General features: G+C 48.0%; 1 protein-coding gene across 1 annotated transcript in view; it reads right to left on the bottom strand.

Annotated features, from left to right (window-relative positions):
- LOC141230288 (caspase-1-B-like) overlaps positions 1-2,309 on the bottom strand; it is a 103,744-nt gene extending 101,435 nt beyond the window's left edge. Inside the window, exon 1 of the mRNA XM_073667583.1 lies at positions 2,168-2,309. Coding sequence (XP_073523684.1) covers positions 2,168-2,174 — 7 coding nt within the window. The 5' untranslated portion in view covers positions 2,175-2,309. The remainder of the gene's footprint in view (positions 1-2,167) is intronic.
- Positions 2,310-15,670: the final 13,361 nt, after the last annotated feature.

A 15,670-nucleotide genomic window follows, 5' to 3' on the forward strand; every position in this document is an offset into this window, starting at 1 on the left:
TGGGGAAAATAAACCAGTGCTTTAAAAAAAAAAAGGCAGCACAAAATGCTACTACTCTGTGGCTGGAAAAATATTGCTTTGCCTCTGACAAGAGCTGTTTTAAGATGGACATTGGAAGAACACTTTAACCTCTCCCTACCTAATACACAATCTCTCTCTCTCTGTACTCTGACTTTGTTGCGTGTCTTCAGCTTTGAAAAGAGCTATTTTTTGGTGTTATTATGGGGCTAGTGAGCGGCTCCTTTAAACTGTCCCTACTCAAGTATCTCTCCCTCCCTACTCTACACTGAACTAGTATACACTGCAGGTAGCTCTTAAAAGGGCTTTTGTTTTATCACGAGGCATAAACACTCGCCCTAGCAGCTCAGTGATCTCTCCCTATGCTTATAGAACGCAGGCTCCGGACGCAATGTGCACAAAATGGCGGCAGCAGGGCTTAAAAAGACCCTATGACGCTGGGCAGCCAGCCAATCACAGTAATTCCACAACCAAGATGTCTGCGGCATTACTGTGATTGGTTAAGAAGCCCAGCATGTTCAGTGGCTGTAAAGGAAGTGCCAAAACGGCAGGGTGGGACATCCGAATATAGCGAGGCGAGTACACAAATACTCGCAATATAATGAGTAACCCGAATACCGTATTATCTGTGCGAATAGCGAATAGTAACGAATACACTCGCTCATCACAAGTTCAACTGAATGTAGCCTAAGAGGAAACCGATGGCCTAAATACCACAAACCTGACACACTATACTAAGCGCGTAAGTTAAACTGTTTGCTTTCTGCAACTATGGAAACTACATACACTACAATGGAGAAGTGACTGTGTGGCACCCCAGGTCTGGTCGCCACAGTGGCAGCAATGTCATGTCTGAGAGCAGGTGGGAGGTTCCCTGGTTGGGGACAATTAGCATGCAGCACCTCCTGCCTCAGTCCAGGGAGGGGAGAAACCTGCCCTTTATAAACTGGATCTGCGGCGGGGTTAGACCAGTGAGAGACAAGCCAGAGACAAGGCAGGGACAGGTCAGCAGCAGGCTGAGGAATCCCTGTAGGCAGAGGAGGAACACGAGGCCAGGAGGGGAGCTAGAAGAGCTCGTCCGGCCTAGAGACTTACAAAGCCGGACACTGGAGTCCGAGGCTGTGAGGGTTATAAGCCCAGCAGCAGAAAACCACCACGCAGGGGACTTCAAGTCCTCTGGCCCAAGTAAGCCCAGAGGCTCAGCCACACGAGAGGGACCACTACTGCCCCGGAGGGGTGAGAAGTACGGAAGGCCCGAGTCGCCAGTCATACGGGTGAGAACAACACGGTACACTCAGGGACGTGGGCTACCACTACACTACAGCAGGATAGCCAAGAAAGAGTGAAGTCAGCATGGTAGGCCTACAAACTCCCCCTGACCAGCGGGATTTCCCAGTTGCTCTCAGACTGACCAGGCCTCCATTGTTAACCTGTATTTCGGACGGGTCCCTTAATACCACCAACAGTAAAGACCCTGAATTGCATGACAGACTCCGTGTGGTTACTGCTGCTCCCGCGCACCATCACCACCAACATCCCTACTTTCTGCCCTGAGGCTATACTCCTCCTGGGGAGTTATACTATCCTCTGCTGCATTCCCAACACCAGCCTCAGCGGTCTGCCCTGCAGTGGCGGTACACTCTGACTGCAATCCACGGGTGGCGTAGTCGGACATTCAGCTTATAGACTGCCATTTAGTTTGACCACCCTGAGCCACGGGACCGGGTCACCGCCACGGTGACTACAACCCCCAGCATCAACAAACGGTCCGGTTCCGGGTATCCCCACACACACACGGCCCACGGAGTGCGTCAACTGTGCAAAATTTATATAAAATTCATCATGCTTCATACATATAACTCAGCCAACTACCCTATGTCTAAGTGGCCTTCTGATGGTACCCCAACCCCTGATCAGGCATCATACATTTTTACATGCTTGATCCCTTGTTCTCCAGAGCGATAAGCCGTCTCCAAAGATGTCCAACAACTTACTGCTCTTTCCCAATAGAGAACACATGCACACTTGGCTGAGGGGAGTGTGTATGTATATCAGGAGGTGGGTAGCAAAAACTGAGGGCCAAGTGAGACATTAATTTACAGCTATTGTAGGCATGTTAGTGCTTGGACTTCTAAACAGGATACGTTACCCTCCATTTAGAAAGGAGTAGCAGCAATGTCCACTCTGCAGCGCACAGCTGAGCCGTGTATGTGTGTGTGTGTGCGTGTGTGCACAATGACCAGGAAGTAGGAAATACACTGTACATGAAGAGCCTGGAGAGGCGTCACCTCAGCTACAGCAGTTTCACTTTTACAGGATTTCCTTACATGGACTGGAAGATAAAGGAGGAGAACAGTAAAACCATATGTTATGTATCAGAGCAAAGTCAGAAGAAGCAAATGGAAATGTATGGAAGCCGTGCAAAACTATAGGACAGTGATGGCGAACCTTTTAGAGACCGAGTGCCCAAACTGCAATCCAAAACCCACTTATTTATCGCCAAGTGCCAACACAGCAATTTAACCTTAATATTGAGGTTTTAGTTTAGAAATAACAACTGATACAAAGAGCAGGCGAGGGCAGCATTGAGCAGCCACGGGAAGGAGCAGGGTTATGAGACCGCAGAAATAAAGAATGTGCTCAGCACCACCTTGGTATATGCCCCCATCCTTGTATATATGCTGCCCTCCCCCCATCCTTGTATATATGCTGCCCCCCCATCCTTGTATATATGCTTCCCTCCCCCCATCCTTGTATATATGCTGCCCCCCATCCCTGTATATATGCTGCCCTCCCCTCATCCTTGTATATATGCTGCCCTCCCCCCATCCTTGTATATATGCTGCCCCCCCATCCTTGTATATATGCTTCCCTCCCCCCATCCTTGTATATATGCTGCCCCCCATCCTTGTATATATGCTGCCCTCCCCTCATCCTTGTATATATGCTGCCCTCCCCTCATCCTTGTATATATGCTGCCCTCCCCTCATCCTTGTATATATGCTGCCCTCCCCTCATCCTTGTATATATGCTCCCCCAATCTATGTATATATGTCCCCCACCCAGTCCATGTATATATGCTCCCCCCAGTCCATGTATATATGCTCCCTCCCCCAGTACATGTATATATGCTCTCCCCCAGTCCATGTGTATATGCTCCCCCCAGTCCATGTATATATGCTCCCTCCCCCAGTCCATGTGTATATGCTCCCCCCCAGTCCATATATATATATTCCCTCCCCCAGTCCATGTGTATATGCTCCCACCATCCTGCTAGCGCCGCTGTTCATCGCATATTAAAAAAAAACATAATAAACACTCCTACTCACCTTCCTTCTTCTCCCACGCAGCGTCCTCTCCTGTAGCCGGCAGCTGACTCCAGCGTCCTAGCGACGGGGGCGCATGACGTCACTGCCATGCGCCCAGTCGCTTGTACGCTGACGTCAGCTGCTAGCTGCTGGCCTCTGATTGGCCAGCAGCGTGTATTGCGGCGCACGGGCCTGGCAAGTTCGTGCGCTGCAATACACTTCAGCTAGATGTGTGTCCGAGAACGCACATCTAGCTGAAGTATGGGCTGGCATCGGCACTCAGCGGGCTCAGAGTCCTCACCCGCCGGGCCCGATCCAGTAGCGCTACTGCTGCATCGATGGCGCTCGTGCCCACCGGGAGGGCTCTGCGTGCCCCCTCTGGCACGCGTGCCATAGGTTCGCCAGCACTGTTATAGGAGAACAATAAATGTTTTCAGACACAATGGGCAATAATCTCATCACGTATGTGCATGGCAGGAAAGCTCCCAGGAAACAAGCGAAGACTATCCGCAAAGCTCCAGTTACCTGATGTGGCCGAAAAAGTGGAAAAAGTCTGCTATCATGGTTTCTTTTGGGCCAGCTATGGAAAAAAACACTGAATGAATATAAACCACACTGTTCGTGCATATGGCCGTATTTTTGGTTCACGTGCGATCAGACAAAACCTGGGATCGCACTTAGACCAATGTTACTCTATGGGGCTGCGTACATCATCGTGCACATGTGCGGTTGTAAAATCACAGTGACTAGCCCAGGGGAATGGGGACGACTCGGTACCCGGGCCTTTGCCTGGCCTTTGGGGATGTCGCGGTGGACGGCTTCCGGGCCCGTACCCTGGGGTCAGCTTTTAAAAGGGGATTATAGGTTAACTTTATGAAAGTTTGTGACGCCACCTGTGGTTTCTGGTGAGAATCATCAGCGCTGCGGCAGTCCACAGAGGCCGGTGATAAGGCAGCTCGATGGTATAGCTCCCCACAGGTGGGGCTAGGCCTCAGGGCAGCGTACAGAGAGGGGGATGCAGGACAGGCGAGACCCAGCCGGGTCAGAGCAAGAACAGGGACAGACACGATAGTCACTTCAGTATCTTTTACTGATGGAAATTCAGGCATGCCCCGGAGCACTGTAGGGTGAGGGGTGCACGTCCGGATTCTCCCCAGTGAGCGGGCGTAGGGCCTCCTGTCTCTTGCCTCTCTGTAGTAAGTTTCTGACCTGCCTGGAGCTAGGCCTAACTTGGTTTCTGTTCTGCACCTGCTGACTTGGTGATAGGGCCTTCTGTTGGAGATCACTCTCCCTATTCTTTAGGGTCTCCGTGATTCCTGAACCTGGTACGTATCAGCTTTTGGTGATCCTGGGACTTGTAGTTCGCCAGGGGTTCTGGTTGTTTTCTACTGGTCATGAAGATCCACGTAGACTCTCGGACCCGGTGTCCGGTATAAGCTTCGGGGTGAGCTGGTTAAGCTCCTCTGCCCCCTATATTACTCACTTTCCACTCGCCTTCGGCCCCGCTCGGGCCCTCACTAGGCTACACACACTGCAGCCCGGACGCTGCTCTTCTTCGCCGCTCTCAGAGCTTCGACACACTCCTAGCTCTCTATCCTGAGCTCTGTGAGTTCTAGTCTGGAGTCATTCTACAGACTGTACTGAACTCTTTCTGTAGGAACTGCTAGGCTCTGGCTCGACTGCACTGACTCCATCTGTGTCTGAGCAGGAACTCCCTAGCTGCTCTGTACTCTACCAGGCTAGGAACTGAACTGCCTAGCTCCACCTTCCCTATTTAAATCCCTAACGGGCTCCCTCTGGTGGTCTGAGGTGGAAGGTGGAGGTGTGTGTATGCTGTGGGGGCCTCTTGTGGAGAAATCCTTCTATGCAACCCTCTAGGATCTGTGGTACCAAGCGCAGCTGGGCGCCACATTCCCCCCTAGCAAAGCTCAGCACTCCTGGGCTGAAGTACATTTTATAAAACAATAAACATTAACAATCTTCCCTTTATGGGAGGCACATTTCTTAAACGTTGCATAACAAAAACATTATAAACATATAAAACATTTTCAGCAGTTCAATAATGGTGCTCCTTCTGGGGAAGCACCTGTCCATGATAGGCTGGCCCAGCTGGGTCATCAGCCATAGATGGCGGGGGTTTGCTCTCCTCCCCCACCTTGTGGACATTCAGGGCCATGGGTATGACAGGGGTTACCGGTCCTGCTGATGGGGCGGCCGCTTAGGCCTGCTCGGGGCCGAGCTCAGGTTGAACATCAGGGCGGTGAACCGGTGCTCCGGCGCTGTGCTGTTCCTCGGACATTCTGGCGCCCCCCTAGTGAACCGTGGCCTACCTTCTTTTCTTTTCTTCCGGTAATCCGCAGCTCCGCAGGTGACGGTCGTCTTCAGGACCTTTCGTCGCTTGTGTCCTACGTCAGAGCGTTCAGGGACGCTCCTTCCAGGACCTGGCGCTTCCTGATTTGACGTCGAGGCTTGGGGCGTGTCCAGGGCTTCGTGCGCTTTTGCAGGTACGCCCCTCAGTTTCCCGCGGTTACGCCCTTCTTCTCGCTCGGCGGCCCAACAATGGCGGCAATCTTCAACACAGTTTAACATACGCAGTTTTTAATTAAAGGTGCACAGTACCCGGTGGCAACGGGCATAACACTCCGTCGTTGCAGCGGGCACGGGATCCTGTCCGTGACGCCAGGAAAGATGACTAGTCCAGGGGAATGGGGACGACTCGGTACCCGGGCCTTTGCCTGGCCTTTGGGGATGTCGCGGTGGACGGCTCCCGGGCCCGTACCCTGGGGTCAGCTTTTAAAAGGGGATCATTGGTTAACTTTATGAAAGTTCGTGATGCCACCTGTGGTTTCTGGTGAGAATTACCAGCGCTTCGGCAGTCCACTGAGGCCGGTGATAAGGCAGCTCGATGGTATAGCTCCCCACAGGTGGGGCTAGGCCTCAGGGCAGCGTACACAGAGGGGGATGCAGGACAGGCGAGACCCAGCCGGGTCAGAGCAAGAACAGGGACAGACACGAAAGTCACTTCAGTACCTTTTACTGATGGAAATTCAGGCACGTCCCGGAGCACTGTAGGGTGAGGGGTGCACGTCTGGATTCTCCCCAGTGAGCGGGTGTAGGGCCTCCTGTCTCTTGCCTCTCTGTAGTAAGTTTCTGACCTGCCTGGAGCTAGGCCTAACTTGGCTTCTGTTCTGCACCTGCTGACTTGGTGATAGGGCCTTCTGTTGGAGATCACTCTCCCTATTCTTTGGGGTCTCCGTGATTCCTGAACCTGGTACGTATCAGCTTTTGGTGATCCTGGGACATGTAGTTTGCCAGGGGTTCCGGTTGTTTTCTACTGGTCATGAAGATCCACGTAGACTTTCGGACCCGGTGTCCGGTATAAGCTTCGGGGTGAGCTGGTTAAGCTCCTCTGCCCCCCTATATTACTCACTTTCCACTCGCCTTCGGCCCCGCTCGGGCCCTCACTAGGCTACACACACTGCAGCCCGGACGCTGCTCTTCTTCGCCGCTCTCAGAGCGTCGGCACACTCCTAGCTCTCTATCCTGAGCTCTGTGAGTTCTAGTCTGGACTCACTCTACAGACTGTACTGAACTCTTTCTGCAGGAACTGCTAGGCTCTGGCTCAACTGCACTGACTCCTTCTGTGTCTGAGCAGGAACTCCCTAGCAGCTCTGTACTCCAGCAGGCTAGGAACTGAACTGCCTAGCTCCACTTTCCCTATTTATATCCCTAACGGGCTCCCTCTGGTGGTCTGAGGTGGAAGGTGGAGGTGTGTGTATGCTGTGGGGGCCTCTTGTGGAGAAATCCTTCTATGCAACCCTCTAGGATCTGTGGTACCAAGCGCAGCTGGGCGCCACAACAGCATGCCCAAGTTTGATCCGAATATCATACTTGTTAATGCAAGTCAATGGAGAACATCGGAATGCACTCGGATTACATCTGAGTGCAGTCCGATTTCCATGGACTGAATTTTTTTCCATCTTCTAGTCAACTGAGAGAATTGGATTGTATAATCAACCTGATTCTCTCGGATGAGAGAATATACGCTGGTGCTTTCAGACATATATACAGGTGCTTCTCACAAAATTAGAATATCATCAAAAAGTTAATTTATTTCAGGTCTTCAATACAAAAAGTGAAACTCATATATTATATAGAGTCATTACAAACAGAGTGATCTATTTCAAGTGTTTATTTCTGTTCATGTCAATGATTATGGCTTACAGCCAATGAAAACACAAAAGTCATTATCTCAGTAAATTAGAATAATTAACAAAAAACACCTGCAAAGGCTTCCTAAGCATTTGAAAAGGTCCCTTAGGCTGTTTCAGTAGGCTCCACAATCATGGGGAAGACTGCTGACTTGATAGATGTCCAGAAAGCAGTCATTGACACACTTCACAAAGAGGATAAGCCACAAAAGGTCATTGCTAAAGAAGCTGGCTGTTCACAGAGTGCTGTATCCAAGTATATTAATGGAAAGTTGAGTGGAAGGAAAAAGTGTGGTAGAAAAAGGTGCACAAGCAACCGGGATAACCGCAGCCTTGAAAGAATTGTTAAGAAAAGGCCATTCAAAAATTTGGGGGAGATTCACAAGGAGTGGACTGCTGCTGGAGTCATTGCTTCAAGAGTCACCACACACAGACGTATCCAGGACATGGGCTGCAAGTGTCGCATTCCTTGTGTCAAGCTACTCATGACCAATAGACAACGCCAGAAGCGTCTTACCTGGGCCAAGGAGAAAAAGACCTGGACTGTTGCTCAGTGGTCCAAGGTGTTTCCAGATGAAAGTAAATTTTGCATTTAATTTGGAAATCAAGGTCCAGAGTCTGGAGGAAGAGTGGAGAGGCCACAATCCAAGCAGCTTGAGGTGCAGTGTAAAGTTTCCACAATCAGTGATGGTTTGGGGAGCCATGTCATCTGCTGGTGTAGGTCCACTGTGTTTTATCAAGACCAAAGTCAGCGCAGCCGTCTACCAGGAAATTTTAGAGCACTTCATGCTTCCCTCTGCCGACAAGCTTTTTAGAGATGGAAATTTCTTTCTCCAGCAGGACTTGGCACCTGTCCACACTGCCAAAAGTACCAATACCTGGTTTACAAACAACAGTATCACTGCGCTTCATTGGCAGCAATCTCGCCTGACCTTAACCCCTTAGAGAATCTATGGGGTATTGTCAAGAGGAAGATGAGAGACACCAGACCCAACAATGCAGACGAGCTGTAGGCTGCTATCAAAGCCACCTGGGCTTCCATAACACCTCAGCAGTGCCACAGGCTGATCGCCTCCATGCCACGCCACATTGATGCAGTAATTGATGCAAAAGGAGCCCCAACCAAGTACTGAGTGCATTTACTGAACATACATTTCAGAAGGCCAACATTTCGGATTTTAAAATCATTTTTCAAGCTGGTGTTATAAAGTATTTTAATTTAATGAGATAATGACTTTTGTGTTTTCATTGGCTGTAAGCCAAAATCATCAACATTAACAGAAATAAACACTTGAAATAGATCACTCTGTTTGTAATGACTCTATATAATATATGAGTTTCACTTTTTGTCTTAAAGAACTGAAATAAATGAACTTTTTGATGATATTCTAATTTAGTGGGAAGCAACTGTATATGCACACTGCATAAAATTCTGCAAGAAATTGCACTGGGATCTAAATGCATTTACATCAGTGCAATATTTAAACACGTTTTATAACTGTGGACTTGAATGGGTTCTGTCATGCTGCTGTTGTCTGACAACCCGGGACCAGGGGCTCCTACCCTGTCCCTAACACTAGGGACGCCCTATCTATCCCTGTTCCCCAGGTTAGTTCACATGGCGAAGATGCTGGGGCCACGTACCTTGCTGTTCTCCTGAATCAGCCCTTATCCTTCCCCTCCCCCACCCAGGGGAGTTGGGAGGAATAGTGTATGTATATACACAAACCAGACAAACAAGGAAGTACATACAGGGACAAATGAAAATACCAAACATACAAAATATGCACTCACACGCAACAACGGGAAACACTCACAGGGATTAGGAAGGTAAACAAAAATAGAAGAGGATGGGACTATGCACAGAACCAAAACTCCAAGAAACAGTCACAGAAAAACTTTCCTTAAACGCCTCTACCAAACACCGAATCCTCCACTCCTCACCAGCCTGTACGAGACATTTCACTGGCAATCCCAGATAGCCAGAGCAGAGACTATAAAGGAGAGGGGAGTGGCTGATGCTGCTCAGTTGAGAACTTCCAAATAGAAGCTACAGAGACCCAAAACTGAGCAGATTAACTCCTGCGCTGCTGAAAGAAACTAGCACCATTTAATACGAGGGAGAAGTGCTTCGATTCAATGCAGGAGTATGTGAACTAAGACGCTGCGGTCTTCTGACTCCTGTCTGCACATAGCTCTCTCCAGTAAATATGGAGAATCCAGAGAGGTCTGCACAGTGCACCATTAGTACTTACACAAGTGTGTAGGGTCAGACTGGGGTGTCTGGGGCCCACAGGAGGAATTGACTCTAGGGGCCCACCCTACAGCTATATGAAAATACCTGTAATTCGTTATCCCTGTAAGGCCACGGCCCCACTATCAGTATTTGGTCAGTATACGGTCAGAATTTTTTCTCAGGAGTGGGAGACAAACCCAGGTGAGGAACAATCAGAGAAAAGGTATAATAGAAAAAAGTCACCAATTCTGCATTTATCACCCACTCCTGGTTTTGGCTCCTACTCCTGAGAAAAAATATTGACCGAATACCTGAATACTGACCAAATACTGATAGTGGAGCCGTGGCCTTATAGTGGAGCGTTGACTGTAAAACTCAGGACTATCCTGCACATCTACTGTGTGCACACCATAACTGGGATGCACAATTATGGTAGTTTGCACTAAAGGGGTTCTTTGATGAAAACAAGTTATCACCAATCCACAGGTTAGGTAGGTGATAACTTATTGATCGGTGGAATCCGACCATTGGAAACTGCACCGATCGGAAGAATGGGAACTTTTATCCCTGACAGGGCACTTTTATCCCCATTTTAAAATGGAGCTGCAGGTGGGACATCTGTCCGCAGCTCCATTCATCCTCTTTGGGGCTTCCAGAAAAAGCCAAGTGCAGCACTCGCAGCCACTGAGGGAATGAATGGATCAGTGGTCGAGTCTTACATGCCGCTCCATAGTAATGGGATAAATGGTGCACATTCTGCTGATCGGTGCGGATCCCAGCAGTTGGACCCCCACCAATCAAAAACTTATCACTTATAGTTAGGCCACGTTCACACGTTCAGTATTTGGTCAGTATTTTACCTCAGTATTTGTAAGCCAAGAGCAGAAGTGGAACAATCAAAGGAAAAGTATAATAGAAACACGTCACCACTTCTGTATTTATCACCCACTCCTGGTTTTGGCTTACACATTCTGAGCTAAAATACTGACCAAATACTTGTGAACGTGTGCACGTGGCCTTAGGATAGGCGATTACTTGTTTTCACCAGAGAACCTCTGTAAGTGCATATTTGCTACTGTGTAATAGACACAGGACAGGAAGGGGTTAAACGTTCAAGTAATTAATCTCTATTGGAAATAAAAAATCTTTTCTTATTAATATCAGAGAGAACAAGTGACCTCCATACACAATACAATCCACTATACCAAAACCAATAATACCACATACAAAGGAGAAATACCACCACACCGTGACCAGACAACATATTATCACCACATAGTGACTAAATAATACCAAATGCCACTCCATGGCCGTACCGCATATCACCACTACATAGTGACTGAATAATACCACATACAAGGGACAAATACCACCACACCATGGCCAGACCGCATATCACCACCACATAGTGACTGAATAATACCACATATAAGAGACAAATACTGCCACACCATGACCAGACTACATGTTACCACCTCTTAGTGACTGAAAAATAGTACAAAATTGATCATTAATAAAAAACACAATGCTAATAACACTAATATTACCACTGGTGAGATTATACACAGGGGCTCTGTATATAGTATCAGTGTACAGGTAATACAGTGATCACCAGTGACATTACACTATGTACAGAGCTCTTGTGTATACCGTCACTGGTGATCACTGTATTATCTGTACACTATATACAGAGCTCCTGTGTATAATGTCAATATACAGTACACAGGAGATCTCTATATAGTGTCAGTTTACAGGTAATACAAGGATCACCAGTGACATTATACACATGTACAGTACGTGTAATACACTGATTCACCAGTGACGTCTCTAGTTGAAGTAATTAATATTCGCTTTTCTTCTTCATCCGGCGCAGACCTCTATCACTTCTTCCTTCCAGGATATCTATAGCTGATCTCTTTCAGGGCACAGTCCCCATTTTTTTCACGACTTCTACACTACGTCAGATCAAGAAAAAAAGTGACATAGTGCCACCCTCCATAATAACAGGACCTCCATTTTGTCCCCCCGATGGAAAACAGTATCCTCAAATGCAAATTATATTACAGCAGTAATATTGTCCCCTGATTGACCCCTACAGTATTTATGTCCCCCACTTGCCATAAACCAATAATGTATGTTCCTCATCCTGGCCACAGTACAGTAATTATATCACCCATCCTGGCACCCCTTTATTTAATAATAATTCCTATCCTGTCCCCTTTATTTAATAATGTCCCCCATCCAGGCCCCCTTTATTTAATAATGTCCCAGATCTTAGGCCCCTTTATTTAATAATGTCCCCAGCCTAGGCCCCTATGTTCCCCCATCTTGGGCCCCTATTTCCCTCCGTCTCAGGATCTTATGTTCCCCATCCCGGACCCATATGTCCCTCTGTCCTGGGCCTCTATGTACCACCGTCCTACACCCGTATGTTCCCCCATCCTGGTCCCTATGTTGCCCCATCCTGGGCCCCTGTGTTTCCCCCGTCCTGAGTCCCTATGTCCACTATCCTGGAGGGGAAAAAAAGATTATTTTCACCTTCCTGCACCCCCCCCGGCGTCCTCTTGAGGCTTTATATCCAGCGCAGTCATTAAAATGGCCGCCGGCCCATCAGAAGCTGTGTGTTAGAACCTTGCTCTTAGGTTTTTTCCTCTGCTGGTCACATGACCTCGTTGGCCTATTTAATCCTGCTCCGCCCTTCTGGCTTTGCTGGACTTCATTGTATAACTACTTTCTAGCTAGCCTGTGCTCTGTATCTTACTCTGTTAGTTTGCTTGGTCTACGGACCTCAGTGTTCTATATATTTTGTTTGTTTGTCTGTCTGCTACTATTTCTGTTAGGAGGTGTCCCATTTTCCTCCCAGTCCTTAGTACTTGTAGGGATTCCTTCCCCACATCTATAGGTCTCCGTACAGACTAGCTTAGGACTTTAGCAGGTCTGATCGCAGGATCAGGTTCCCTGTTACATCGTAGGGATTCAGCTGAGTTCTATCGTAGGGACAGATTTCCTCTCTTTCCTTAGCTCTGGTAGCAGAACATAACAGTAATCTTCAGGTGTAGGATAAGCAATTAGCAGGTCTTTAACCCTTTCATTGAGCCCAGCAAGAAATAGACTTTTCAGAGCAGAATCGTTCCACCCTGTTTGAGTAGACCAACGACGGAAATGAGTACAATATTTTTCCACATTACCTGATCCCTGTCTCAAACGTCTTAACTCAGTCTCAGCTGATGCGACACGGTCAGGATCATCATATAATAGTCCCAAAGCAGAAAAAAAACTATCCACTGATCTGAAGCATGTATCACTAGGTTGCAAAGAAAAGGCCCACTCCTGAGGCTCTTTGCGCAAAAGTGACATTATGAACCCTATGCGCTGGGATTCATCCCCAGAGGACTTGGGTCTCAAATGAAAATACAATAAGCAAGCATTTTTAAATGAAAAAAATTCTCGGTGTTCACCAAAAAATAAATCCGGCAAACATACCTTAGGCTCCAAGAAATGTGCTCCAGGACAGTTACTCACGTGCTGACGGAGCTCGACCACCTCCAGAGAGAGTCCCTGCAGGCGATGAGCCAAATTCTGAACCGACACCATGATGGAACAGAAAAATCTTTCCTTAGAGAATTTGCAGGCTGGACTTACTGTTGGTTGTTCGCCTTTTTTTTGTTGTTCTGGGAGACATCCGTCGTTTGGGTCGTTCTCCAAGTTGGGATCTGCCGTGCCTGAAGAGGAGAATTTTTCCGGTGATTTGGAGAGAGTTTGGACGGATGTGCGTGGTAATCTTCAGGAGGCCAACAGAAAATCTAAAGACTACTTTGATAGGAAACGACAGGAGGTTTTGTTCGCTGTTGGTGACATGGTTTGGTTGTCCTCTAGGAATCTGCGGTTGAGGATTCCTTCTAAGAAATTGGGTCCCAAGTTTGTAGGGCCCTTTAAGGTGCTTCAGGTTGTCAACCAATCTGCTGTTAGGTTGGAGGTTCCTACCTCCTGGAGAATTAATCCGGTATTTCATGTCTCTCTGTTAAAAAAAGCTGTTGTGTCGGATGGTGACGCCTCTGCCTCTGTTCCTCCGGTGGTGGAGGACGGGGAATATGAAATTTCTCGCATCCTTAACTCTAGACGGTATAGAGGTAGTTTGCAGTATCTGGTGGCCTGGAAAGGTTTCGGACCCGAGGATAACTCTTGGGTGAGGTCAGATGATGTTTCCGCGTCCAGACTTTTCAGAGCGTTTCACAGGAGATTTCCTGATAAGCCTGGTCCTAGGGGATCCGGAGGATCCTCTTAGAAGGGGGGGTACTGTTAGAACCTTGCTCTTAGGTTTTTTCCTCTGCTGGTCACATGACCTCGTTGGCCTATTTAATCCTGCTCCGCCCTTCTGGCTTTGCTGGACTTCATTGTATAACTACTTTCTAGCTAGCCTGTGCTCTGTATCTAACTCTGTTAGTTTGCTTGGTCTACGGACCTCAGTGTTCTATATATTTTGTTTGTTTGTCTGTCTGCTACTATTTCTGTTAGGAGGTGTCCCATTTTCCTCCCAGTCCTTAGTACTTGTAGGGATTCCTTCCCCACATCTATAGGTCTCCGTACAGACTAGCTTAGGACTTTAGCAGGTCTGATCGCAGGATCAGGTTCCCTGTTACATCGTAGGGATTCAGCTGAGTTCTATCGTAGGGACAGATTTCCTCTCTTTCCTTAGCTCTGGTAGCAGAACATAACACTGTGCTCTGACGTCAGTGCGCCGTGCATAGCAATGACATTGAATGACTGCCATCCTATCAAAGGCTGTGCGCATCAGTGTGTGGCCTCTGATAGGCCAGCGGCCAATTTTTGTCACTATTATGCGCCGCGCACTGATGTCAGTGCCCAGGCGCATAGCAGTGACGTTCAATGGCCCCTGGCCTATCTGAGGCCGCATGCTACTGCGGCATGATAATGCCCCGTCTCATGCTGCACATAACACATCTGCATCTCTGGCTGCTATGGGCATAAAAGGGGACAAACTTATGGTGTGGCACCCATGCTCCCCTGACCTCAACCCCATTGAGAACCTCTGGAGCATCATCAAAAGGAGTGTCTATGATGGCGGGAGGCAGTTCACATCTAAGCAACAGCTCTGGGAGGGTATTCTGTCCTCATGCAAAACAATTGGAAGCAGAAACCATGCAAAACCTGACATTCAATGGACGAGAGAGTTCAGAAGCTCCTTTCGAACAAGGGGTCCTATGTGCAAATGTAACATCACCTAGAATAAAGTTTTGAGTTGGAAACTGTTTGATTTCAGTTTGTAATAACCTGCTAATGCTTATAATTAGTGTTGAGCGAGCACTAAAATGCTCGGGTGCTCGAAGCTCGGGCCGAGCTCGCCGTGATACTCGGGTGCTCGACCCGAGCAACGAGCCCAATGTTAGTCTATGGGAGACTCGAGCATTTTTGCGGTGGCACCCCCGGCAGTCTTTTAAAAGCCTAACAAGTGCCCAAAACGATAGTGACAGTGCTCAAATGACATGGGGACAGCATGGGGATCGCCCCAGGAAGCATTTCTGACCCCCAGGTCACTGCTGTCAACAGCGTGGTCAGAGGTATTAAGCCACTTTTACAGGCTCACAATAAAACGAAAGTGAAACTTTTTTCCTGTGAAATATGTTAAGGAACATCCTTTCCAGGGAAAAGACTTGTGTATAAGTTAAAATAAATTACCAAAAACAAAAATACTCCTCCACACCTTCGGCTATGTTCACAAGTAGCATTTTTTATGCGTTTTTGCACTTTTGTATTGCTTTCAACTATGACAAATGCATTCACCGGGAAATGTCATTTTAACATTTTACAACCTTATCTGGCCATGTGCTGTGTGACACATGCATGAAGTGCTGAAAAGACATGGGAACAACATGGGG

The sequence above is a fragment of the Phyllobates terribilis genome, unplaced genomic scaffold (assembly GCF_046119375.1).
Source record: "Phyllobates terribilis strain yellow unplaced genomic scaffold, ASM4611937v1 Scaffold_2__4_contigs__length_985480577, whole genome shotgun sequence".
Taxonomy (NCBI): domain Eukaryota; kingdom Metazoa; phylum Chordata; class Amphibia; order Anura; family Dendrobatidae; genus Phyllobates; species Phyllobates terribilis.